We start from the raw sequence: 27,516 nt of genomic DNA on the forward strand, positions 1-27,516 counted from the left end.
AATTTTTTTATTATTTTTTATTTTTAAAAAAGCGATATTATCTACATTAAGGGGTGGGGAACTAAGCCGTACAATGAGCTAGCAATAATATGGTTCGAATTTGTCTTTGGCAAGAATCGAATTCACGACCTCACTAACAAGTAAAGAGGAATACTACTCGATCGTAGTGCTGAGTGTCAAGTTGAGTATACTTCTAGTTAGATTGGATTTCTTGTTGAACAAGTGATAATAGTGGTGGATAGCATCTTACAACACATTCCACTGTGTCGAGGGTTCAAACTCTCTCTCCCTCTTTCTACATCGTAGCATAGATAATAATTGGATTATCGTTTGTAATAGAAAAAAAATAAAAGTTTAATGTACAACATTGGAAGATGCAAAATCTAACCAAAACTTGTTAGGGTTGTGAAATCCAAAGTCCATTTTTATTTTTTATATACTCCTCTCAATTTTTGACAATCGGATCGATGAATTGAAGAAGATCAATGAAAAAAAATTAATAAGGATGTGTTGGAGGTGGTAAAAATTAGTGTGAATTGCAGCACTTTCCAACTTGTTATTCTATCAATAAACGACATGCCGTTCCGGTGTAGAAAACCAAATGTAAGGCCGTGGCAGGCACGCGCTAGGATATGGTGTGGTGGCATCAAATTCTCATCTCCTTTTCCTTGGATTACAGACCATCCACACCATTTGCTCGCACCACAACGCAGACAGTGAACAGTAAACTATTAGCTCTCTCTTTTGCTCTCTAAATGGTTGGGCCGTAGACGACCATAAAAATGGCTGTTTCATTCCACTCGGTGCCGGGCTTCAACTCCACGGTAACTTCCATGTTCCCTCACCTGCTCCATCATATCTTCAACAGTTTCTACCTTTTCTTGATTTTTATATTTTTCCTTTTCAAAGTTTTTGTTATTCTTCTTTGTGTTGAAATATATTCAATGGATATGCACTTTAACAGCGAGGGCGGAGCTACGACATAAGGTGGCTCCGCCCTCTTGGTTTGGAGCAATCATTTTCTAGGTTGCTTGCTTTTTGTATGATAAATTAGGTAGGGTGGTGCTATCCGCATATTCTTTTTTATCTATCATGCTCTCTTTTAATTTTTATATATTCTTTGATTAATTTGATTCGACGGTCGAAAAGTTAGAAGAGTATGTAAAAGGTAAAATGAGACGTGTGAACAACACCACTCAATTAGATATTAGATGGTGTTAAAGGAAGAATCTTGGTTCAAGGAGTGAAAAAGCTACATGCGCAGAGAGAAAGTTACCTACGCTAGGATGGCACCGTCATGGTATTCAAAGCCAATCATGCATTGTGAGATGGGTAAGTTCGTGGCAGTGCGTGATTGACTTGGTATACTGATGAGAAATTAGATGGTCAGGATAAGGCTTTCTTGTATTGGTTTAAGGTTTTAACTGTGAAGAGCTCCTGATGAAAGAGATGATTGTTACAGTCCATCGTGCCTTTAAATTAGACATTGTTGCTTTACAAACTATGTTGTATGTAGCGGAATAGTTTCATGCTTTCGTTGCTCATAAACTGGTTCAAGGGAACTGTTTCTAGCCATGAAAGAGATGATTGTTCAACAAAATATCTGCGCTTTTGTTATCTGTGACGAAAGACGAAAATATCTCAGCTTACAGTTTTATGTTTTGTTGTGATCCATTCCAAATATCTTGGAAAGTGGATGCTTCCCTCGTTAATTTACGGAAGTTTTTTTGTTCTTCTCCGTTACAAGTTACAGGCTAAGTACCAGAATGTGTCAAAAGGTTCTGTTGGAGCTTCTATACCAGCGGCCACCACCCAATTCACATCCTTCTTTGGAGCGTTTGGACAAAGGAGGAATGTAAGCGAAAAACGATGGGGCTTATGTCTTTCAGTTGCAGATAGCAATCAGCTCACCACAGACACTGGTGTCATTGATAAGTCCGGATCTCAAACTTCTGATGCTCCCAATGGCTCTCTGGATACTTCAAATCCAAAGCAGGAGGCATCTCTTTCACCTGACGTTCAACCCAAGTCAAAAAGATCGCCGCTAACAGCAAGGGAGAGATTGAGGGTGGCCAAGGTTCTCAGTCGTTACACAGACTCAAAGCCGTTGAAAAAATCAGCTAGGGGCAAGAATGTATTAGATGCTCTCAGAGACAGCGAGCGTGGGAAGAAAAGGTCCGGACTTCCAGAGGCCCCTACAAACATTTTTGACGACAGCAAGCGAGGAATGCCTAAGCAGGGCCTAACTTGGGATTTTCCAGGGGGCAATGATCTGTTTCTAATTCTCTTTTCATTTGTATTTATCAGCACGGTGATGTTCGCTACAACGTTCGTAGTTTGGAAACTTGGCGCCATCCATTTCAATGAAAATTGAGACGGACTGCGGTTGGCATCCCGGAGTTTTGCACCAGCCACCTTGATGCTTCTGTGTACTGAAGTTCTCGTCTTCCACAGGACTAGGGTTTGAAACCATTGTAGGCAAGATATACATGTCAATGTAAAAAGATTAGCAGGGTTAATATTTGTATCATCAGTATTCAACATTTACTGCAAGTATACTTTTGTAGCTTCACTGGAGAGAAACATATGGTAAAAGCTATTCAGTTCCTTTGAACTTCTTCCCTTGTTTTTCACTTCAACTACTTCAAAATTAACAAGAAAGTATTTCACTTTGTATTTTTGTTAAGATTAACATTGACTTTAGGGCTCATTTTATTTTATTTGTGTGCTAGGTTTGCTTTGTTGACACACTCAACTCATGAGAGAATGTAAACTTACCTCCTTCAAGAGATATAACCTATAACTACAGATGTTGTCTTGCCATGCACCTAAACATAAAACTTTTTAAGGTTGATCAGACGAGAGAGACTTACCTACACTAGGTAGGTTAATAGATTTCAAACTAATAATCTAATGTCATGAGTGTAAATTTTTTCACACATCAATATATTATTAGTTTGAGATATCGCAGTAGTACTGGTTCCAATGTAAATAAGTCGTTCTCCCATCAAACACCCATGACCATGAGTTCATCTATGACCAGAGCCAAGACCAAAGTGGCCAACCCACTGGAGCCATTTCATACTCAGATTTATATCGTGGCTCCTGCCGACGATACATTATTTAGGAAAAACGATGAACCAAACAAATGGGACCCAAAAGACATGCATTCGTGATATCAATACTAGAAAAAAGAAAAAAAATGAGGGAAATAAAGACGATAGGGAGCCAGTAGGTTGAGCAGATGTCGTATCAATCTTTAAAGACCCTTTCTATTTTTTACAATTAATAGCGTCAATAAGTTAAATAATTAATTTAAAAAGAAAAAAAAATCAATGAATATAATTATATTTAAACTCTCCTCATAATACGTAAATATAATTATATTTTGCCACAACAATAAAACGTCATCCTCCATTTCCGCTCTTTTACAATGTTTGAGTGTAAAATCAAGGGCCCTATATATATGTACGGATCCTGCCATTGTTTATTGCTATTTCAAGCTCTTTTGTCTGCTTGTGTAGTACCAACAAACCCACGAGAGAAGAAGACAAACAAAGTCACTAAAAATGTGGGTATAGATGGAGATCTCACAAAACCCTAAAATGATCTTGTCTGACGGTACGTGAGAAATGTTGTGTTGAAAAATCGTCAATGGAGAATTCCGAGACCATACCATATATGGTTAGAAGCTTTTATCAACGGATTAAAAACGTAACATGTTAGAATGTTGTTAAAATTGAAAACTATTCAACTCGATAATACTTAACAGTTGTAATTGACTGTTAGAAAATAGAATATGTACGTTGCTTGTGTTGGGAGAAAACTATACAATTTAAATAATACTTAATAGTTCTAATTGATGTTTGAAAACATAGCACAAGTCATAGTGTCACGATGAGAAATCTAGGGCATTCAACATGAACTATACTTAACGTATTGCCTGAAGCATAAGAGCAACTCCACTCATGGAGTTTGCTCGGGGGACAGGCTCCAGGAAAGGGCCCGAGGGCCAGTGGGAGGAGGTCCAGCGTTGAAGGGCCCGAGTGAGGGTGGGAGCCCGAGTTGCAGGCCTGTGGAAAATTGACAGGCCTGCTGCCCGAGGGGGAGGGGTCATGTTGACGCAAGGGAGAAAAAAAAAACCATTTTTTGTGTCAGGCTGGGTCCGGTTTTTTTAATTTTTTTTTTATCTATATGCATTATTTTCACTTTTTCTATGATAGGTGTTGTATTACATGAAGAAAAAAAAACCATTTTTTGTTTTCATCATTACTTTCTTGGCAAAAGAATTAAAGATATTATTTTTAGATACAATGACACGTGGCGCAACGAGAACGATTTAAAAAATCTTATTCGAAATTACAAATAATTTTATTTTTTATTATTTAAACAAACAAAAAAAAACTAATATTTTATTGCCTATTGCCAGGGGGAGGGCTCTAAGGGTGGAGATGCAAATGGCAATTACTGTTCATTAATGACAGTTACTATTCATTAAAGGCAGTTACTGTTCAATGGGGTGGATTTAATAGTGGATTGCCAGGGGGGAGGGCTCCATGGGTGGAGTTGCTCTAAGGCCATCTCCAACCGATGGCTGGACAGAGGTCTCGTTTTAGCCCTCTGACCCTTCAAGATCCTCTAAGATATTAATATTTTAATGAACAGTACATGGCCATATTCAACCGAGGGCCAGAGAGCTCGTTTTAGCCCTGTTACAAAAAACCGTCTACAACCGAGGGCCAGAGGGCCATAAGGCCAAACATAATTTATTATTTAAAAATTACAAATTAAAATAAAATGAAACAAATTTTGTGAAATAGAACTTAAAGGAAAAAATGGAATTTAAAAAAAATATGAAACAAATTTTGTAAAATAAAAGTTATAGGAAAAAATAGAAGTTATATGAAAAATTTTGTAAATAAAAAATAATAATAAAACCGTAAAAAAAAAATTCAAATGCAACGGCTAGTCAACTAGCTGTTGCATTTGAATTTAAAAAAAAAAAATTTGGCTAGCCTAGGGCTGGCTGGCTGGCTGGAAGTGGCCAGCCCTCTAGCCCTTTGGCCCTTTCTGATTCCATGGGGCCTCTTAGATTCCACAGCCCTCAGGCCTTGCCCTCGGTTGGAGACGGTTTTCGGCCCTCTGGCCCTCTGGACCATTCGGTTGGGGATGGCCTAACGAGTGAGAAGAAGGATACAATTATTCTACAATATTTAACGGTTCTAATTGACTATATAAAAAACATAACACGTTATATTATCCTGGTAAGATGAAATTGTTCAACATAAGCAATCCTTAGTGGTTCTAATAAATTGACTAATACTATTACAATTTATCATATGAGATACATTCTATGTGTGAGAGTGGAGTGCGAAAATTGTCATGTTCTAGTTGTGGGGATGACAAAGCACCATTGGAGTCTGGAGAGGTTTCGATAGTGGTTGCTGAAAGCAACCAAGTCAGTACCCAGCAGCTAGCTGTATGTCACTTGGAATTGAGTGGTGTGGCAGTGTGCTTTGTAGTCTAGCTAAAGGTGTTTTAGAGTAAGTTAAAACAGCCTAACAGTGCTTATATAAGGAATTAAATATACGAGCGTTGTATATCTAAAGGCTGAAAAGCATTGTGCTAATATGCTCAAATTCTCATTTAAAATCATAATATTTCGTCTCTAACTAACATTCATGCTAGTACTTGTTTTGGGTTTGGATAAGGATCAAGTTACAAAGCACAGATTAAGACCATGTTAATATGTTATACCCCTAGAGTTGATGATCCCTCCAACCCGACTATTTAGAAGTTGTTTAATTAGTGCAACTGTTGTATGTAGCAGTATCTTCACAATTGGTGAAATTGGGTGAGACCAACATGTAAGTAGTCCAAGGCTTCCCAAGACTTCTCGTACAAGTTTGTTCTTTCTTTTCTTTTCTCGTTCTAGTGCCATTTATTTCAACTCGAGTTATTTATTCTTCAAACCCTAGTAATGGTGGAAAAGGTAACAATAGCCTCTCCTTTTTTTTCTTCTTCTGTTTCATGATAGCCTAGTTGGAAATAACCATCTTAAGGTGTGGAGGTGAGAGGGGACACAAAAAGAAAAGAAACTTAAAAGATGATGCCTACATCCCATTTGAGTATTGTGAAAATTTTATAATGACAAAGACGAGAGACCTAATTTAGTTTTTGCCCTAGGGCCCCTAATTAGCCAAGGCCGGCCTGGTCGACAACTGCACTTAAGAATTTTTCCTACTACTGTTATCAAGTCAATCCATCTAATGCCATTGTCGGTACTGTTTTACTTAGTTGGATGTACAGTTGAGCTACTGCCAAATGCGTATTACTATCCGATTCACTAATTACCACGGAACCCTAAAGAGAAAGAGAGAAGAAAGAAATTGTACTGAGGACTTGAGGTGACAGCCGGATACATCCAAAAGCAATTTTCATTTGACCAAGTGTAAGGGCTTGGTGGAAAAATACCAATCACACATTATGAATAGTAGATCTTAGAATATGTGAGATTAAAATCAAGGAGGGATTGGAGGACTGAGGTTTTTAGAATACGGTTTACTAGTGTGTTTTCTGGCCATGGATTACAACTGTTGTTATGCTGGGACTGGAGGCGTAAGCTGGCCACAGCAGTACAAATCTGGTGCAGCTCCAGCTGCTGCTGCAGTAAGCAATGAGTCTTCTTCCAGCTTTCTGGTTCCACGGCCTCCTCCTCCTCCTCATGTGTCGAGCACTAATCAATTCCAGTTTTGTGGGTTGCCGCCTAACTCGTGGTCTTTGACGGCAGCTGACGGTTTTGAAGACGATAGAGATGCATCTGCTTCGAAGAGCCACAGGCAGGCTGAGAAAAGGCGCAGAGATAGAATCAGTGCACAGCTTGCTACTCTTAGGAAACTCGTTCCCAAGTCCGACAAGGTATATATAATGCCATTTTCTCTTCTATTTGTGGAAATTATAATTAACAGTCTAACAACATAATATAGAATATCTCGCACGCACACGACAGTAACACTTGGCCTAGTTCATTTCTCCCTCTTTCTCGACATTCTGCCTCCTTGATGATTCAGTCTAATAACGTAGCATAATATGTCTCGTGTACAGAGCCAGAAATTTCTTCTAGCAGAGGCAATTGAAAACAACTAAGAAAATCTTATTATAGTATGGTTGTACACAATATGATATTAATGATGGTTTCAAATGATGATGTATCACTATTCTAATATTACAAAAATTTCAATATAGTAGTGGAAAGTGTGGCAAAGTGATGAGAAAAAAATAAGTACATGATAGGCAAGAGAGGGTTTTTTTGGTTTGAATGATAGAACAAGAGCACTATTGCTTAAATAATATTTGATATGGAGTATAAGTAGAATGAATGTATGTTGGATATTAGATACATATATTTTCTTCAAAGATAACCCATGTATATTATATAATTGTAGTATGCAACTAAACAAATGAATTACTTGAGTGGGGGCATCTGCCCCCAGTGAGCCTTCTTTGGCTCCGTCCATGCATGTACGCATATAACACTTTGCCTAGTTCATCTCTTCCTCGTTCTCGACATCTGCCTCATTGATGATTCAATCTAACAACATAACATAATATGCTCTTTCTTTTTCTTGGTAGTCTAGCTAATTCATAATTCATAGTCTAACAATATAAACATAACATGCCTCATCATGTCGAGATAAAACTTTGGCTCATTCATGATTGACAGTTTCCGACAACATAACATCTCTTCCGCATGCATACATGACTTGACAGTCTCAACTAATTCATGATTAACAATTTGACAACATAATATGCATGTCTCGCAACATGAAAACTTTCCTCATACAAGTTGATCTTTGTTTGTGTAGATGGACAAAGCGGCTCTATTAGGAAGCGTGATCGATCATGTGAAGGAACTAAAGCGAAAAGCGGTGGAAGTGAGCGAAGCCTTCATAGTTCCAACCGAAGTTGATGAAGTAACAATCGACTGTGATCCTGCTTATGGTGTAACCTCCACCACTACAAGTAGCACTAACATAAACAGGGGCAATTTTCTCATAACGGCATCCGTTTGCTGCGACGACCGGCCGGAACTCTTCTCGGAGCTCATTCAAATCCTCAAAGGCCTAAAACTGACGGCGGTAAGAGCCGACATGGCAAGCGTCGGAGGCAGAATCAAAAGCGTTTTGGTGCTTTGTTCTAAGGATGGCGAAGAAGCAGTTTGCTTAAGCAGTCTCAAGCAGTCCCTCAAGTTGGTTTTGAGTAAACTTGCCGCGTCGCCAACGGCGCCAAACTGTCGAATTCGAAGCAAGAGGCAGAGGTTTTTCTTTCCATTCCAAGACCCAAACTAATTAAGAAGATTTTGGAGTTCTATGTGAATCAAGTGCTTTCAGTACTTAGTCTATTTTCTTTTTTCTTTTTAAAATGAGAAGGATTTACATGACACAGATATATTGTTGTATGCACTGTGGTATCAGTGCTAATAATATAATGATGTGTCATTTTTCTCCATATAGTATTGCATTATTGACACAGAACGTCACAATAACAATATATGTGTCATATAAATTGCTTTCCTTTGGCAATAAGGCAGAAGGATGTGGCTTCCTACCACAAGACGTGGAGTTCATTGACAGATACCATATAGCTTACACTTTCCTCAACTGATCGTATATAATTATTCGACTGAACAATGAATGATGTTTTGCCTACTTCTGTTCAGTCTCATGTGTTTGGTGGCTATCAGGCATCTTGTCATTGTAATTAGTAAGGAATTTGATGGCAATTATTTGTATTATTAGTACCTAATAAACTCTGTGGTATGTGCTCCCAATTTCTAGATTAAGGAGGGCTATAGTTCTATTTCACCTGGTGTCAAAGCTCAGTAATTATAATCTGGTTATGAAATGCTACAGGTTGAGCAACAAGTTGGGGTCGTTGACTCGTTGGCCCATTAACTTGGACTTTGGAGACTTGTAGTGCTTGTCAAAGGGTTTGCTATTGACAAGGCTGTGATGGGAAATCCAACTAATATTTTCACGAATGGCAAGAGAGGTTTTAACGTAGAATTTTTATGTTTAGAGGAGATATATCACCAGATTAACAGTTAGGCGGAAAAACATCAGTAAGTCCATCTTGTGCATGTCAAAGAGAAAAGTGAGTACCTGCACCAATTTGAAACTAAATTCAATCTAATTTAATCAATGCTACTATTAGTAGATGATTTGAACTTGTGACATTTTCAATGTTGAAAAGAGAAGTACTATTAAATCAAATTAATACAACCAGTTGAATCGTGCATATTTTCCCTTATTGTGAACTGAAGCTTTTGTTGATTGAATCTAAATTACAATCACGAATTGATAACACAAATTAAATTTAAGAATCTTAGATTCTCAAACACCAGACTTGAATATAATCCTCAAAAATCAAATACACAAATCAAAACAATTACGATGTAGATTAGGTTGCACGTGTGCGGTGTACCTAACTAAAGATTGGTTTCACATGAGATGGTGTTTGAAAGATGTAAAGTTTCACGTCAAAAACTTGACGAAATGAAATACAATTTGTACCGAGTAGTTTTATTGCTATTTACATCTATAACCTCCATTTTTTGCTAAAATGTGCACCTAGTTAAGTTGGCAATTTTTCAAATCAAGGCCTTTTTAGGAGGTCCCGATGGAGTCCCAAGCAAATTCCTACCCCTTCATTTTGGTGAAATTGGGTAATCAATAAGTTTGATATTGCCAAACTGTATCATATCAGCATTTGAGGTTTAAATAAAAGATTATATGACTTATTATATCTAGCTACTCCACTTTCTTTAGGTTAAAACAAACTTTGAACTCTGATGCTATACAGTGTAGTAGTTGAATGTGATTATGTAATGTCTAAGTGCTAGAAAATAAAATTAATTTGATCACCAACTTCTCCATTGCAACTCCACAAAACTACTGTAGAAAATAGTTGCCTTGCAGTTTGTGCTTCCGTTCGTTCCACTAAGAAACGGATAGCTGTTACACCTTACAAGAGATGTTGTATGAGCACATTCTTTAGTGACCAATACACTGATCGGGAGATAATTCGCACAAATAACTAAATAAGCATAACCAGTAAACTCCTAACAGCTACCATAAGCACCTTCGTACGAGCATAAGAACCTCCGTACAAATCGCCACTAAGACAACAAATGCAGCAAACCTATACTGAACACACGCAATGTCATCGTCGGTAAGCGAAACCACAAAGTACCATTGTTGACGAGCGATGCCACATCATTGCTAGGCAAGACATTATCCGCTAGGCGCGGTATATACGAAACATACACTAATCCGGAACGGAGTCCATCTTTGGCTTACCTCCACCTGCCGAGTTCTTTCCACCTGAGACGATACCGCATCTGTAAGATCCACCGCTCCTACAAACCAAGCAAGGCAAAGCAGCCACAAATCTGGCCAGGTAAGGGCGGCGCCGTTGTGAATCAGTCAAGAAGAAAAACACCGTTGGAACAAGCCGTGATGAGGTGTCTGATTCACCAACAACCAATAAACCAACCACAAGATGAAAGGGAGGGGTAGGGAGGCGAGGCAGAAGGAGCGGGAGGTGGAGGGGAAAGGAGTCGTTTCACTTTACTGGAGGGACTTGCTAAAGCTTTTTATGGGAGAAAGAAGATGTACGAACACGTAGGTGTATTTTACAGGGATAACTAGTTTTATGTATAGCCTTGGTAATACGGTTTAGTAGTATTTCTCTTGACTTGTAAGTGAAATGTCTTAGATTCGATTCTTGCCAAATGCAAAGTTGAACCATATTATTATGGCAACCCATTATAAGACTTAACTCACTCTCCCACATTCTTAGTGTAGATATTATTGTTTGTTAAAAAAAAGAACAACAAAACAACTCATTGTAAAACTTAACTTACTCTCCCACCTCCTTAGTGTAGATATTATCGTTTGTTAAAAAAAAAAGAACAACAAAACAACTCATTGTAAAACTTAACTTACTCTAGACTATCATTTGTTAAAAAAAAAACAACACAAAACAAAACTAGTTTCATGTATGCAATCATGATAAATGACATGAACGCCTTTGACGGACATGGATCCTCTTCGGATCCATGTATCCTAATCATAGGAATCCACCAATCTGGACCATTGAAATTTGATTCAACGGTTAAAGTTATTATAACTTTAAAGTAGAACCCTGTTTATAGCTGTCAAATTTCAATGATCCAGATTAATGAATCCCTAGAATCAGGAGACATGCATCCCTGAGCGCTTTTGACAAATGACCCTCCTCAAGTTTGAGTTCCAAATTGCAACACAACCTGAAGTTTGTAATTGCATAAAACTAAAACGCATGTGCCATTTGTGCAATTTTTCCATCTTTCTTTTGATTAGAGTGCTAATTATTAATTAATCGCCCGAATATTTGGAAGCGTAAAGAATGAAGGGGGAAGGTGCAACTTCCTACTAAAAACACAACAACAAAAACCCACTTCTTCTTAAACCCCTCCCTCTCTAATCTAATCTCATCTCTAATTTCAAGAGAAGTTTCCAAAAAAAAAAAAACAAAATTCAAATTAAAAAATGAACACAAAAAACAGAAAGAAAGAAACGCGTTTGGAGTTAATTTCCGTTATGTGAAATCAGAGCGGTTTTACGGTTCATGCATGTCACCACCGACCCCCCTCCATCTCTTCCACCTAACGGTTAAAACCCACTCATCAAATCAAAACTCCCCTCTCTCTCCCATTCGAATCCAAATTTCCAATCTCTCTATCTCTCTGTTCTTATGATCGCATGACGACGATGGGAGCGATGAGCGGTGAGGATCGCGTGACGGGGTCGTGGAACCCGCAGGAGGACGCCACCCTGATCAAATTGGTGGCTCAGCACGGCCCCAGCAACTGGTCCCTCATCAGCACCGGCATTCCCGGCCGCTCCGGCAAGTCCTGCCGCCTCCGCTGGTGCAACCAGCTCTGCCCCACCGTCCAGCACAAGCCCTTTTCGCCTCAGGAGGACTCCATTATAATCCAGGCCCACGCCCTCCACGGAAACAAGTGGGCCACCATCGCCCGCCTCCTTCCCGGCCGCACCGACAACGCCATCAAGAACCACTGGAACTCCACTCTGCGGCGGCGGCGGCGCCAACTCGCCAAGTTGTCTTCCGAGTCGTCCTGTTCCGACTCGGCGGCCGCGCACGGGGAAGAGCCGGACTTGAAGCGGCAGTGCCTACGCGCGTCGCCGGAGCATGAGAGTTTGAAAGCGGACGCGGGAGGGGAGGGAGTGATAGTCAAGACGTCGCTGACGCTGTCGCCGCCTGGTGACAATGCGGAGAACGATGTCGCTGTGAAAAGTGAGGAGGAAGAACACGATCGCGAAGCGGTGGACAATAACGACGATGGGGAGAAATGTGCGGTGGAGATGGATGAGACGTGTTTGCTGACGATCATGCAGCGGATGATAGCGCAGGAAGTCAGGAATTACATCTACGGCTTACGGCCCGATGGTGGGCCCACATTTGGACTGCACTCCGCGCATCAAAACGAAAACGACGCGTAACGTCGATTACTTGGAAGGTTTCATTTTTCAATATTTTTCCTTTTTCATTTTTCAAAATTTCAGTTTCAAAATCTTGGTGAACCTGGAAACCTCTCGTATGCAGCAGACGTGTAATGCTTTTACTTGCGGGCACTAGAAATACAAGAGATTAATATGCCACATTGAAAAAGTACGATGGATTGAGACGTAACCACATTGAATAGAACAACATATTGGGGCGTAGCCACATTGAATAGAACGCATGTGATGCACCACGCTCTAACCCGCAGAGGAAACCTAATAGTAATATGGATTTAGATGTGACGTAAACCGAAACTACGAGAACAAGCATCTGCATCGATACATAGAAACAGACCACATCGGTTCCAAAATGTTTTGATACACATATAGGAGACTTCGGTCGATGACCAATCAACCCAACAGAAACGCTAAAACAAGAACGTTCCAAACCTACGTTTTAGTTAACCACATTTCCTGCACAAAACTACACATCACATAGCAGAGTTCCGCTCTCAAAATATAACAACGCGGTACTTTGGTTACAAAAATTCCAGCTTAATGCTTCATTGAAATCAATCAACCTATCCAAAATTTAAAACCCTACACAGAATGAACATCCAATGCGAAGCACACATGTTCATCGACATTGGGGATTCCAAATTTTCGCCATTGGGCGTGCCTAAACCAAAAACCCTGACCAAATTAAGTTAGATCATTAACCAGAACAATGGTGCCAACCAGTCAATCAAAAGGGTATCGGCTCCTAAACCCAACAGTGAACCCTAAACAGATAATTTCCCGTAACATACCCCGCCTGTGTCAAACTCTTAAAACACAAATGAATGAAACATTGCATAGCGAAATATAAACAGATTAACATCAAAATATTCCAAATCGCCACCGATGCTATAGGATATAAAAATAAATTATCTGACTGAACTGATTAAAGCAAAACTTGTTCCAAACGATAACACAAAGCGTACAAAACGACTACAAGTTGACTAATGGGGTGCTGATTACTTGATTAGACAACAAAACATGGAGACGGAAGCGAAACGACGTCGATTGATGATCGGTGACAGCGAACGAGCAAACTACTTGGATCTCTGTCTCATCTTTCGGCGCTTCCTCTTCAACCTCCTCATGCGCTTCTTCTTCCACTGCAATCACCGCCGTAAAAAAATGCACAGAAAACGAATCAATCAACGGACACAAAGCGAGGACGAACAGAAAGCGTAGGTGATCGGGAGAGATTGAGAAATTACCTTGGCTCTCATGGTGGCGGTAAAACGACGTTCGCTCCCAAACCCTAGCCTTGAAAGCTGCAGAGGACGGAAGAAGATACAGTGGCGTGAGAAGGTTTGGAGTTCAGAGCTTTGCGAGCATTTATACTGGACGGAGAAAACCCTAATGTGTAGTCGGCTTTCATATTTGGGTTGGGCCGATTGGTGCAAAATATTTTAAAAATCTAGAGGCCCATTATGTATATTTGGGGGAATGAGCAAGATTAGTTGGGCTCACATAGAAGGAATATGGAAAGAAGAATCATGTTTGGGAGGGGCTCCAAACTTTAACTCATCGTTGTCTCTCTCTCCCTTCTCCCTCGTGTCTGACCTCCACAATTATGTGAGAATCTGAAGGTAAAATAGTGTCATGTCCACAAAAAAAGAAACCTTATTAGGGTTTATAAGAGGTTGGACTATCTCCATATTGCTAATTAGTTTATGGTGGAATCTCAACTTTCTTTATGTTATCAAAATAAGCTAGCCCACATGTGAGGTTCAACGGCTACACTTGCTCACGTCACTTAATTAGTGCTGTTTTTATGGACTGGCTGTTGACTGGCTGGGAAAAAACCAATGCTTTTAGCTTAAACGGATTTTCACTGGATCGAAGCCTTTGACGGAGAAAATTAAGGAGTTGAGGAGGCGGCTGGCAGATTAGGATGCCATTGTGGTATATCCCCTGCTACAACCACCAGAATAGACTTGTATTAGATTCTATTATTGTACTTTGCTTCAATGTACACTTTTAATAATATATATAGAATAATTTGGTCATTATTTTTTACACACCTCGACCCGGAATGTCCACCTAGACTTCGAATCGAGTTTTGCTGGCCAACACCTAGAGGGTGACGAAGCCATAAAGTGTAGTTATGTGGAAAATGTGAATAAATTTAAACCTAAAACTGCCTAAATATAAGAGTGCACTTGTGAGCGGGAATGAACTCATTTCACAATTGATGACAGAGCATAAGTAAAGTACAGTAAAGTAGGATAAGAATTATACAATCGAAGGTAACCACGTATACCAAGATTTGCCAACAATCTTCACCAACACGAAAGCTCAGCACTTAAACCTAGAGGGGAGAAAAAAAAAAACAAGGGTGAGTGGGCCTAAAAATAAAGTTTTGTAAAAACCTTTTTGAAAACATAATAACCCCTCACCGTAAAACAAGTATAGTTTCCAAAATATACATATTACGTATAGTAAGAAAATACTTACCATAGCTTGCAATATCTCAAGAATTTAATACGACATAATATTTCGTAAATAAACATATGACGTCTGTAATCACATAATCTCGCATAAGCAAACATATCATATCAAGTGCTCATCGACACATGCTGACACACGAGTTCATGCAAAGGTATTCTGACATGAACATGACTTGGTGTAACAATGATATACGCTATAGTATTACAATCACGTGAAGATTGGTGCTATACGTAGCACATACGAGTCCTAATTACCTATAGCAATCTAGGACAGGACTGGCACGTACAATGGATCCAAAGTGAGCGTACGGTGCGATGTACACATACAATGTGAAAGATTGGCCCTGGCCTGGGCGAGTACTAACACCAATGCAGCAAACGATGAACATATAACATAAATATAGTTATGCCACAGTTATTCGATAATTCTAGTTAACATAATATTATTTGTACCCATAAATATAATTATAGCATCAATAATAATATGTATACATGTGCATCCCGTATGACATAGCATAACTTCATAATTTATATCCATGTGCTAAATCTCATAAACGTCACGCTAATCTAGGCTTATTGTGGAAAACTCTTTATGAAATGTATAAATGGAAACTAACAATTATATATACTATATAAAAGAAAAGACCCACTTACAGTTACTTGCGATGTCACATTCGTTCGAGCTAGGAAGGCCGGAGTCTCCGATAGTCATCGTACCTAAGCATAATATTGGGGACCGTTAGTAAAACTCAACAAAAACAACTAAATTTGGGAAAATGGAGTGCGGATTTGGAATTAGTGCGTCAATTTACGTTAAGAAGGGTCTCGGGCAACTTTTGTAAAAAGTAAACAAAAAGTCAGTGGTCAACCCTAAGTCAACTATGTTAAAACTTTATAATTTCACTAAATGGATGCCAAAAATAGACTCAGGGCATCAAAATTAGCCTAGGAGGGTTTCTAGAAATTTCCGAAAAACTCAACATAAGTCAACTAACGATCAACAATTAATTTTAACAGAATATTCCTTCCTCAAAAGGAATATTCCCTTTCAATCTTTAAGTGGATCTGGGTTTGGGTAAACGGGTCGTGGGGTTGCGTCGGTTCTAGGTTGGGCTTTTTTTTCTCTACATCGGATCGGGTTGACCCATTGGGCTTGCGGGTTGTACCTGCCGGACCCAGGAAAGAAGAACACCGGATTCGGGCTGATTTGGCAGGGAAACTCCCGAGCTCCGTTCAAGCTCGATTTTATAACCAAATCTCACCATTTAATTGGCAAAATAAAGCTAAGAGAGTAGAGATTCAAGTTATACCATTTTCATTCACATCCATGGTCGAAAATGGCCAGGAAACGCTTGCAGCTACCGTGAGTTGGCTGGAGATATGGGTAATAATTTTCCCGAGTTGATTTCTGTATATAAGCTACCAAAAACTCCCGTGTAAGCTCAAAATCGAGCTATACATTGAAAACTAAGAGATAATGAAGGGGTGCGAGTCCTTACCGAGGTCGAGAAGTGAGGTGGTCGCTGGATTTATTCCTGGTGTTCATATGCAACGAGCACAGAGGGAAGAGAGTGTAGAGAGTTTGAACGGAGGAGGAAGATGAAGGTCACAATGAGGTGGTCATCGCTGGTGGCGGATGAGCTCATCGGAGTGGCAAGTTACGTGGGTCGCCGGTTTCTCTGCGTTTGTAGAGAGAGAGCTTAAAGTTAGATGAAAGCTTTGAGTTTTAATGATAAGGACAAAATAAAGAGTAAAGTGAATAGTACCAGGATTGACTTTTTAGTGTAAAAATGTGGTTTTTCGTTAAAGTGAACAGTACCAGGTGCTTTTCGTTAAAGTTCCCTTTAAAAGGGAGGTTGTGCTCCAGAAAGAAGGAAGACACGGGGACAAAGAGGAGAGGAAACCCACGTGCGTGGGTCCCATGAACACAGATATCCCATAAGAAAATAATAAAATAGTAAGAATGACTATTTGAAATAATGAATTTACTAAAATGCCCTTTTACTTTGTAGTTTCGTAAAATCTTCAATGTAGCTCCAAATTCGATTATGCTTGTGCCTGCGTGCTCATATTGTCAAGTACTATAAGGATACACTAAAAGAATATTTTGTACGTTTCACTACACGCTGGTCAACGAAAGTCAACACCATCACCTCTAGGGGCATTTTCGTCAAATCACTTTTTAAAAATTTATAACATCGTAAAATTAGGAACAGGTTGTCACAATTTTCATATGTACTATTAAATCAATTAAAAGAAAAAACTAAATCCATACAATTTAATTAATAAAAAATCAAAAATAAAAAAAATGTTGCACTACGAAATATTTCATTACACAAACAATTAATAAAATTATATTAAATTAAGAAATATACAAACCCAAAAAATTAAAAAACCTTGAGCAAACAATTAGTATAACTAAATTAAAATAAAAAATATTAAAAATAAAAAATAAAAAATGGAAAACCTTGCTCGACGATTTATTTCGTTGTGCAAAAATAAAGAAATTAAATTAAATAAAAAAATAAAAAAATAAAAAACTTTGCGCGATGAAATCATATTTGGCACGACATATCTGATTTCTTGTAGTAGTGTCTCGAGATATCATTATAAAGTAAATCATCAGCACTCCACTTTTGATCGTGATAGTAAATAAACAATAATTAATTGTTAGACAAGTAATATGATGATGAGGGGATAATGACACACCCTAACCCGAAGACTAGGACGTGCTGGCCGTCACGTGAGCGTGACGTAACCATAACGCAAGCGGAAACGATTTAATAATAAAATACGAGTCAACGAAAACCACTAATTGCAGTTATTTACAACCTAGCATTCTATGTGCATAAGAGTGTACTAAACACACATAAACAGAGCATAAGCGTCTAGGTGCAGTCAAGTAGGACCATAACTATTTTACAACACCCTCGGGTGAAATCCTACATTTATTTAGTCTGTCAGAACACCGAAGCAGTCCTCGTAGGCCACCAACGCCTCAACTATCAACTAGAACCTGGAGGGGCGAAAAACAGAAAACGTGAGTGGGCGAAAATAAAGCTTTTCCAAATCATTTCATAAATCCACAATTATAACCCCTTTTTGGAAAACCTGTATACTTTCCCAGAAAAATAGTATATAGCATATATATCTCAACTGTCTCGATCATCAATCTTATAACAGATTCAATAAAGAATGTACCATGCCAATTTCAACAGTTTAGTATGAATGCATTAACATAATATAATCAGGTAAAAGAAATAATCAATCGGAGGCCCTTTAATAGCCCTGAACGATTGAACCTAGAGCTCAACATCTATCAATCTCACTCTCTGCCGGAGTCACTCCGCGTGACCTGTCCGGCCTTCTGCACATAAGTCGGAACCACCTAATGTAGTCTGAACGACTCATGGTAATATTCGCTCTAGTGCTTCTCTCATCAATCATTTGTATACAATAACCTAAGGTCACCCACCAGTCATAATCTCACTAACACTCTACGACTGGCCCGTCGTACCCACTCCGCGTGGACTGTACGACCAGCATCTACTTGGATCCAAGGCGAGCGTGCGATGCGGTGAATACTATAAGCACTAAACCATGGTGCAGGATATGAGCTCAATATATCATCATCATCAACATAACAGTAATTAAATACTTACCTGTGCGTCCACAGCACCACCTTACATATATGCATCATACGACAGTTCATAATATTCATAACATTCTATGCATGGCAATCAAATCATATTTCATTTCATTTCACTATACTTTTCATTTAAATTTGATTTCTGGGGAAATCGAGTATATAGGTATATATATAAAAACAAATGCCCACTCACTGGTATGTCGCCGGGTCGTAACCCCCTTGACGCCCCTGGATGTGCTCGTCCTCGTTATAAGTTCCACCTAGAAGTGAAATAACTTAAAACAATCATTTAACGCACATTTAATGCACCTAAACCAAACTAGGTAATAAATTCTTCATACGATGCTCAAATTGGGTATATGAATATACCACCGTGACCTACACAACCTCAGGATCATCCCCATATTTTTAAAATAATTTTTAGAGGTCTCACGCGCCCCCACGCGCCTGACGTGGCACGGACCTACGCGCCCCCCACGCGCGGCCACGTGACATGCACACTGACGGCTACAGTGAACGGCGTTAGGGAATATTCCGTCAAATCCTAGTATATTCCGTTAAAAGCTAACGGTTTCCGTTAAAACTGACTAACGGCGTCAGAATATTCCGTCAAACTTGACGGAATATTCCGTCACCTTCAACCTTCAGCTCCGGCGACCGTCGCCGGCGCCGGAAACTGGGTAAAATTTCAATTCCACTAATCTCACTCGTTTTTCGTCCAATTTCTTCGCATTTTATACCAAAATGAAGCATTTAACACCTACTATCACGTTGGAAGGTTTTTAAGGTCCAAAAACAACAAGATCATACCTTTCTAAAATTCCTCAAATTCGGCCAAACTCGAACCCAACGATCCCGACGTCCATTTTGTTCAAACGAGGCACTCCGAGCCTCCTCGTGACCTCCTTAAGCTCACTGTGAGCTTTGTTTAACCTAAAACACGGCCATATTAAAGTTTGTGAACAGTGCAAATCCACGGGGTGTTTTGAAACTGGGGTTTTTGAAATAGAACTCACCTGAAACTTGTACCCCCGTGCTCGTGAAGTTCCCAAGATCACGATGGTGATCTTAGATTGGACGTTCGTGTAGAATTGTGGTTGTTCTTGGTGTTTGCCGTGAGTTCGAGTGAGTTCGAGAGTAAGAGAGAGAATGAGAGAGTCTGAAATGAAGAAAGAGAGAGAGAGTGAGACTAAGGAGAGCTGAGGAAGAGACAACCTACGGGTTTTGGGGAAGGAATTCAGGAGGTGGGGATCCCACGTGATAAATTCCAAAACCAACATTAAAACTTTAGTATGTAATTGTACCCCTAAGTCTAAGTTTATGTTTCTGACACTAAATAATATTCCAATTAACAATAGATTAGGGGATTTAGGTAAAAACCAATAGATAAGTGACGCACCTTAATCCCGTTTAGGGATAATTTAGTACTTTCACGTCCTCGGAATTAAAATTCCGGGACGGGCTGTGACAATCTCCCCTCCTTATAGAATTTCGTCCCCGAAATTCCAGTCACCAACCAGAACATCAAAACTCATAGAATAATCTCGGATACATATCTCTCATCCGTTCTTCTGTCTCCCAAGTAGCTTCTTCAGCTGAATGGTTCCTCCACAATACTTTTACCAAGCTCACGGTCTTATTCCTCAAGGTCTTATCTTTCCAATCCAGTATAGTCACTGGTTCCTCATCATATGTCAAATCCGGATTAATTTCCAAAGGTTGAGGAGGAATCACATGTGAAGGATCTGAAACATAATGCCGAAGCATCGAAACATGGAACACATTATGTACCTTAGACAACTCTGGAGGTAGCTCCAACCTGTAAGCAACTTCACCAATCCTCTCAATGATCTCATAAGGTCCAATGTACCTGGGACTTAGCTTTCCTTTCTTTCCAAAGCGAACCACCCCTCTCCAAGGCGATAATTTCAGAAATACATAGTCGCCCACATTATACATTCTATCCGTGGTATGTCGATCCGCTAGGCTCTTTTGCCTATCCTGGGCCACTTTCAGGTTAGACTTAATTACCTGAATATTCTGAGTAGTCTCATCCACAATCTCTGGCCCTTCAAGTATTCTTTCACCAACCTCTGACCAACATAATGGCGTACGGCAAGCTTTTCCATAAAGTGCTTCAAATGGAGACATTCCAATACTCGAATGAAAACTATTATTGTAGGCAAACTCCATCAAATCCAAGCGATCATGCCAAGAGTCACCAAATTGCATTACAGAGGATCTCAACATATCCTCGAGTGTCTGAATAGTTCTCTCTGACTGACCATCTGTCTGTGGATGATAAGCTGTACTGTAAAGCAATCTAGTACCCAAAGCTTCTTGAAAAGCTATCCAAAACTTAGAAGTGAATCTTGGATCTCGATCAGAAATAATATTCACTGGGACACCATGATACTTTACAACCTTCGATATGAATAACTGAGCCAACTTATTTAGAGAGTATTTCTCCCTTACTGGAATAAAATGTGCTGATTTGGTAAGTCGATCTACGACCACCCAAATGCCATCAAAACCATTTTGTGTACGTGGCAGCTTATACACAAAATCCATCGTTATATTCTCCCATTTCCACTGGGGAACGGGAAGTGGTTGCAATCTCCCAAACGGTTTCTTTCTTTCAGCCTTAACCTGCTGGCAGACAATACACCTACTTACATACTCCGCAATCTCCCTCTTCATACCCGGCCAATAATAGAATGGTCGAATGGTATGATACATTTTAGTTCCTCCTGGGTGCATAGCATAAGCCGAACAATGTGCTTCATCCAAGATTTCTTTCTTCAGTTCCTCACTATTAGGCACATACATCCTGTTCTCTTGCATAAGCATTCCATCTGATCCTCGGATCCTGAGATCTTTCTTTTTCCCTTCATTTCTTAAACTGATCAATTCTTGAATTTCTTCATCCAACGATTGAGCTGTAAGTACCCGATCAATTAAGACTGGCTTGACTTGAAAATTGGCAAGAAAAGCTTCGTTTTGCTCTTCCAATTCTAACTCTACTCCAGTAGATCTCAACTCTGCCAGAAGAGGAACACGACTGGCATACAAAGCATTAAGTCGCCCTTGAGGTTTTCTACTCAGAGCATCAGCTACCACATTTGCACGACCCGGATGGTACTCAATCGTGCAATCATAATCACTTAACAATTCCAACCATCTTCTCTGACGAAGATTAAGATCATGTTGAGTGAAAAGGTACTGAAGGCTTTTATGATCTGTAAAGATCTTACATTTCTCGCCATAGAGATAATGTCTCCAAATCTTCAAAGCAAACACAATAGCTGCTAACTCAAGATCGTGAGTCGGATAGTTTCTTTCATGAGTCTTCAACTGCCTAGAAGCATAAGCAATCACTCTACTATGCTGCATCAAAACACAACCCAAACCATTCAAAGAAGCATCACTGTAGATTTCGAAGTTACCATCATCATCAGGAAGTACTAACACTGGTGCATGAGTAAGGCAATATTTCAATTGCTGGAAACTTTGCTCACAACTTCCATCCCATTCAAACTTAACATCCTTCCTGGTTAACTTCGTTAATGGCAAGGCAATCATAGAAAAGTCTTGAACAAACCGTCTATAATAACCTGCCAAACCAAGAAAACTCCGCACCTCAGTGACCGTTCGAGGTTGTTCCCAACTTTCCACTGCTGCTATCTTTTGAGGATCCACTTGAATTCCCTGAGCTGATACCACATGTCCCAAAAATGCCACTTGATCCAGCCAAAATTGACATTTACTAAATTTGGCATATAACCGGTGTTCCCTCAATTTCCTTAACACCAAGTTAAGATGTCGAATATGGTCTGATTTCGACTTAGAATATACCAGGATATCATCAATAAAAACAATAACAAACCTGTCTAAATATTCCTGGAATACTTCATTCATCAATCTCATAAAAGCTGCAGGAGCGTTCGTTAATCCAAATGGCATCACCAAAAACTCATAATGCCCATAACGAGTCCTGAAAGCTGTTTTATGAACATCCTCATCTTTAATCTTTAATTGATAATACCCAGACCTCAAATCGATCTTAGAAAACACACAGGCACCTTTGAGCTGATCAAACAAATCATCTATACGAGGCAAGGGATAACGGTTTTTAATCGTCACCCGATTCAATTGCCTGTAATCAATACACAATCTCAAAGTTCCATCCTTCTTTCTTACAAACAACACTGGAGCTCCCCAAGGTGAAGAACTAGGCTGAATGAAACCTTTATCAATTAACTCTTGCAATTGAATTTTTAACTCTCTTAATTCCGCTGGTGCCATTCTATAAGGAGTCAAAGAGATAGGATTCGTACCTGGAAGCAAATCAATCGAAAATTCCACATCTCTATCTGGGGGCAATCCAGGCAAATCATCTGGAAATACATCAGGATAATGTCTGACTACTCCGACTTCCTCCACACTACCGGAATCAACATCATTCAACACCACATGTGCCAAGTATCCCTGACAACCCTTGGATAACAACTTCTTTGCCCTTATGGCTGAAATAACACCATGCCTCACCCCACTTCTTTCACCCACAAATGTAACCTCGGGTAGTCCAGGACGAAGAAAAGTAACTGATTTCCCGTAACAATCTATATGGGCGCGATTATAATGCAACCAATCCGCCCCTAAAATCACATCAAAATCCACGATGTCTAACGGGATAAGATTAGCAGGCATAATGACATTATCTACCATCACTGGACACCCAGAGTAAAAACTATCAACATAACATTTATCCCCTCTAGGCATAGCAAACTCTAAATCAAACCCTAGAGGTGAAGGATGAGGTCGTGTCATTTGAGCAAATGTATGAGAAATCACAGAGTGTGTAGCACCACAATCAATCAAAACTCTAGCAAAATGACCAAGAACATTCAACGTACCCATAATCAAGTCTGGATGGTTCTGAGCATCTTGCAGCGATATGTGGTTAACACGTCCCTGAGCTGGCTGTCGTCCTCCACGACCTCTGCCACTCTGGTTACCTCGTCCCTGATGAGTACGTCCTTGACCTGCCTGGGCAGGCGGCCTAAACGACCCTGCACTACTAGCAGCAACTCCGCTCTGTTGGGGCTGACCCCCCTGGTACCACTGAGATCCGCTAGCTGGCATAGACGGATATGAAGTATAACCTCCCTGATCCTGAGAATATCCACTCTGAAAATAAGGATCCTGGGAATAATGATACTGTCCCGGAGCATAAGGAGCAGCATCACCCTGATAGTGCTAAGCACCACCACGACCACCTTGGCCATAACTGCCTGAATTAAAGTTCTGTTGAGTCGGTGCTGATGTTGGCATAACAGGTTGCTGGGGCCTCTGCTGATTCTGGGGACAATACATAGCTTTATGTCCTGTCTGACCACATGTAAAGCATGCACCACTGCTTCTCCTACATTCCCCATGATGTCGGAAATTACAACGGCGACATAACGGAGGACCCGAACTACCAGTACCACCAAAGCCTCTCTGACCAGAAAATCTAGGTCCATTACCAAACCTACCACCTCCTCTCCTCGGACCTGTGGCACTAAATCCACCACTGGAAGAACTCGAACTCATTCCACTTTTCTTGAAATTCTGCGTCTGACGAGGTCCTGGAATGGAAACACCTTTACCTTTCTCATTTTTCTTCTGACCATTACCCTTATCCTCATCATCCTCACTGTCCGGAAGATTATCAGAGTCTTCCATCCGGACCAGAATCTCAAAATACTCATGATAATCGGCACAGGGAAGTGCATTGGCAAACGTTCTGTACTTCTTCTTAGATCCTAGCTTGAAACGACGAAGCATTTCTGCTTGATTACCCGCTAAATCAGAATCATAACGGGATAAATCAGTAAACTTCCTGTAGTACTCATGTGCAGACATATTTCTCTGCTTCAGACTGGTGAATTCCTGTTTCTTGCGATCTATATATTCCGGAGGAACAAATCTCTTCATAAAATTTTCCTTAAATACCTCCCATTCGGCTGCCCTTTCAGGTGCCATGTGCCTCGACTGATTTATCCACCACGCCGCTGGCTCACGGCCCAAAAACCAGGTGGTGGTCTCCACCCATCTATTAGCTGGCAGGTTTCCCTGACTTTGCATCACTTGAAAGGTCTGCTCAATCCGATCCAACCACTTTTCTGCCCCTTCATAACCTTCATTTCCCTCAAAGGTTTCCAATTTCAGATTATACATCGTCTCTACAGGCGTTCTCTGAGGAGGACGGATATTAGCCTGAAAAGCTTGAGCCATTGCTGCCTCTAACTGAGTTATATCGGGGAAATTAGGCTCAGCAGCACGGCGAGGATCTCTACGAGGCGGCATAATTCTGACAGAAAACATCCAAAAATCAATAGAAGAACTCATTAGTTATACAGGACTGCAACCTATGCTCTGATACCAAACTGACACACCCTAACCCGAAGACTAGGACGTGCTGGCCGTCACGTGAGCGTGACGTAACCATAACGCAAGCGGAAACGATTTAATAATAAAATACGAGTCAACGAAAACCACTAATTGCAGTTATTTACAACCTAGCATTCTATGTGCATAAGAGTGTACTAAACACACATAAACAGAGCATAAGCGTCTAGGTGCAGTCAAGTAGGACCATAACTATTTTACAACACCCTCGGGTGAAATCCTACATTTATTTAGTCTGTCAGAACACCGAAGCAGTCCTCGTAGGCCACCAACGCCTCAACTATCAACTAGAACCTGGAGGGGCGAAAAACAGAAAACGTGAGTGGGCGAAAATAAAGCTTTTCCAAATCATTTCATAAATCCACAATTATAACCCCTTTTTGGAAAACCTGTATACTTTCCCAGAAAAATAGTATATAGCATATATATCTCAACTGTCTCGATCATCAATCTTATAACAGATTCAATAAAGAATGTACCATGCCAATTTCAACAGTTTAGTATGAATGCATTAACATAATATAATCAGGTAAAAGAAATAATCAATCGGAGGCCCTTTAATAGCCCTGAACGATTGAACCTAGAGCTCAACATCTATCAATCTCACTCTCTGCCGGAGTCACTCCGCGTGACCTGTCCGGCCTTCTGCACATAAGTCGGAACCACCTAATGTAGTCTGAACGACTCATGGTAATATTCGCTCTAGTGCTTCTCTCATCAATCATTTGTATACAATAACCTAAGGTCACCCACCAGTCATAATCTCACTAACACTCTACGACTGGCCCGTCGTACCCACTCCGCGTGGACTGTACGACCAGCATCTACTTGGATCCAAGGCGAGCGTGCGATGCGGTGAATACTATAAGCACTAAACCATGGTGCAGGATATGAGCTCAATATATCATCATCATCAACATAACAGTAATTAAATACTTACCTGTGCGTCCACAGCACCACCTTACATATATGCATCATACGACAGTTCATAATATTCATAACATTCTATGCATGGCAATCAAATCATATTTCATTTCATTTCACTATACTTTTCATTTAAATTTGATTTCTGGGGAAATCGAGTATATAGGTATATATATAAAAACAAATGCCCACTCACTGGTATGTCGCCGGGTCGTAACCCCCTTGACGCCCCTGGATGTGCTCGTCCTCGTTATAAGTTCCACCTAGAAGTGAAATAACTTAAAACAATCATTTAACGCACATTTAATGCACCTAAACCAAACTAGGTAATAAATTCTTCATACGATGCTCAAATTGGGTATATGAATATACCACCGTGACCTACACAACCTCAGGATCATCCCCATATTTTTAAAATAATTTTTAGAGGTCTCACGCGCCCCCACGCGCCTGACGTGGCACGGACCTACGCGCCCCCCACGCGCGGCCACGTGACATGCACACTGACGGCTACAGTGAACGGCGTTAGGGAATATTCCGTCAAATCCTAGTATATTCCGTTAAAAGCTAACGGTTTCCGTTAAAACTGACTAACGGCGTCAGAATATTCCGTCAAACTTGACGGAATATTCCGTCACCTTCAACCTTCAGCTCCGGCGACCGTCGCCGGCGCCGGAAACTGGGTAAAATTTCAATTCCACTAATCTCACTCGTTTTTCGTCCAATTTCTTCGCATTTTATACCAAAATGAAGCATTTAACACCTACTATCACGTTGGAAGGTTTTTAAGGTCCAAAAACAACAAGATCATACCTTTCTAAAATTCCTCAAATTCGGCCAAACTCGAACCCAACGATCCCGACGTCCATTTTGTTCAAACGAGGCACTCCGAGCCTCCTCGTGACCTCCTTAAGCTCACTGTGAGCTTTGTTTAACCTAAAACACGGCCATATTAAAGTTTGTGAACAGTGCAAATCCACGGGGTGTTTTGAAACTGGGGTTTTTGAAATAGAACTCACCTGAAACTTGTACCCCCGTGCTCGTGAAGTTCCCAAGATCACGATGGTGATCTTAGATTGGACGTTCGTGTAGAATTGTGGTTGTTCTTGGTGTTTGCCGTGAGTTCGAGTGAGTTCGAGAGTAAGAGAGAGAATGAGAGAGTCTGAAATGAAGAAAGAGAGAGAGAGTGAGACTAAGGAGAGCTGAGGAAGAGACAACCTACGGGTTTTGGGGAAGGAATTCAGGAGGTGGGGATCCCACGTGATAAATTCCAAAACCAACATTAAAACTTTAGTATGTAATTGTACCCCTAAGTCTAAGTTTATGTTTCTGACACTAAATAATATTCCAATTAACAATAGATTAGGGGATTTAGGTAAAAACCAATAGATAAGTGACGCACCTTAATCCCGTTTAGGGATAA

The 27,516-nt window shown here is 40.2% G+C and overlaps 5 protein-coding genes across 8 annotated transcripts; 3 read left to right on the forward strand and 2 right to left on the reverse strand.

The window, feature by feature from the left end:
• The first annotated feature begins 660 nt into the window (after positions 1 to 660).
• LOC126630424 (uncharacterized) lies at positions 661 to 2,614 on the forward strand. 2 transcript variants are annotated; one of them, XM_050300555.1, is made up of 2 exons: positions 661 to 824; positions 1,748 to 2,614. In XM_050300555.1, the coding sequence occupies exons 1-2, from the start codon at positions 783 to 785 to the stop codon at positions 2,372 to 2,374; spliced, it is 669 nt and encodes a 222-aa protein (XP_050156512.1). In that variant the 5' UTR covers positions 661 to 782; the 3' UTR covers positions 2,375 to 2,614. The 2 variants fall into 2 exon arrangements, with proteins under 2 accessions (XP_050156512.1, XP_050156513.1); XM_050300556.1 differs by having other exon boundaries at positions 664 to 824; positions 1,754 to 2,614.
• Positions 2,615 to 6,460: 3,846 nt separating this feature from the next.
• On the forward strand, positions 6,461 to 8,613 carry LOC126630421 (transcription factor bHLH51-like). The gene is made up of 2 exons (XM_050300550.1): positions 6,461 to 6,918; positions 7,866 to 8,613. Exons 1-2 carry the CDS (start codon positions 6,583 to 6,585, stop codon positions 8,346 to 8,348), a joined length of 819 nt encoding a protein of 272 aa, XP_050156507.1. The 5' UTR covers positions 6,461 to 6,582; the 3' UTR covers positions 8,349 to 8,613.
• Positions 8,614 to 11,591: 2,978 nt separating this feature from the next.
• LOC126630422 (transcription factor MYB73-like) lies at positions 11,592 to 12,756 on the forward strand. The gene has a single exon (XM_050300551.1). It carries the CDS (start codon positions 11,805 to 11,807, stop codon positions 12,564 to 12,566), a length of 762 nt encoding a protein of 253 aa, XP_050156508.1. The 5' UTR covers positions 11,592 to 11,804; the 3' UTR covers positions 12,567 to 12,756.
• Positions 12,757 to 15,318: 2,562 nt separating this feature from the next.
• LOC126630265 (uncharacterized) lies at positions 15,319 to 16,670 on the reverse strand (the record flags this gene model as incomplete). Its single annotated transcript, XM_050300361.1, has 4 exons — positions 15,319 to 15,416; positions 15,722 to 15,784; positions 16,378 to 16,475; positions 16,567 to 16,670. Coding segments are annotated over 4 exons (363 nt in total), but the record flags the coding sequence as incomplete, so codon positions are not given.
• A 1,095-nt stretch (positions 16,671 to 17,765) lies between these two features.
• Positions 17,766 to 27,516, reverse strand: LOC126630417 (uncharacterized). Of its 3 annotated transcripts, XM_050300543.1 has the most exons (6): positions 27,113 to 27,259; positions 26,907 to 27,029; positions 26,290 to 26,356; positions 23,633 to 25,463; positions 18,910 to 18,976; positions 17,766 to 18,083 (listed from the first exon to the last, which is right to left on the reverse strand). In XM_050300543.1, the coding sequence occupies exon 4, from the start codon at positions 25,107 to 25,109 to the stop codon at positions 23,976 to 23,978; it is 1,134 nt and encodes a 377-aa protein (XP_050156500.1). In that variant the 5' UTR covers positions 25,110 to 25,463; positions 26,290 to 26,356; positions 26,907 to 27,029; positions 27,113 to 27,259; the 3' UTR covers positions 17,766 to 18,083; positions 18,910 to 18,976; positions 23,633 to 23,975. The 3 variants fall into 3 exon arrangements, with proteins under 3 accessions (XP_050156500.1, XP_050156502.1, XP_050156501.1); XM_050300545.1 differs by lacking the exons at positions 26,907 to 27,029; positions 27,113 to 27,259 and adding an exon at positions 27,496 to 27,516; XM_050300544.1 differs by lacking the exon at positions 26,907 to 27,029.

Source organism: Malus sylvestris, chromosome 7 (assembly GCF_916048215.2).
Source record: "Malus sylvestris chromosome 7, drMalSylv7.2, whole genome shotgun sequence".
Lineage (NCBI taxonomy): Eukaryota > Viridiplantae > Streptophyta > Magnoliopsida > Rosales > Rosaceae > Malus > Malus sylvestris.

Excerpts from the sequence above, each read along its gene's own strand:
- LOC126630424 (XM_050300555.1), top strand. The coding sequence starts at position 783 with ATGGCTGTTTCATTCCACTCGGTGCCGGGCTTCAACTCCACG. Across the intron at positions 825-1,747 it reads TGCCGGGCTTCAACTCCACG|TTACAGGCTAAGTACCAGAA; the intron begins GTAACTTCCATG and ends CTCCGTTACAAG.
- LOC126630421 (XM_050300550.1), top strand. The coding sequence starts at position 6,583 with ATGGATTACAACTGTTGTTATGCTGGGACTGGAGGCGTAAGCTGGCCA. Across the intron at positions 6,919-7,865 it reads TCGTTCCCAAGTCCGACAAG|ATGGACAAAGCGGCTCTATT; the intron begins GTATATATAATG and ends TTGTTTGTGTAG.
- LOC126630422 (XM_050300551.1), top strand. The coding sequence starts at position 11,805 with ATGACGACGATGGGAGCGATGAGCGGTGAGGATCGCGTGACGGGGTCG.
- LOC126630417 (XM_050300545.1), bottom strand. The coding sequence starts at position 25,109 with ATGAGTTCTTCTATTGATTTTTGGATGTTTTCTGTCAGAATTATGCCG.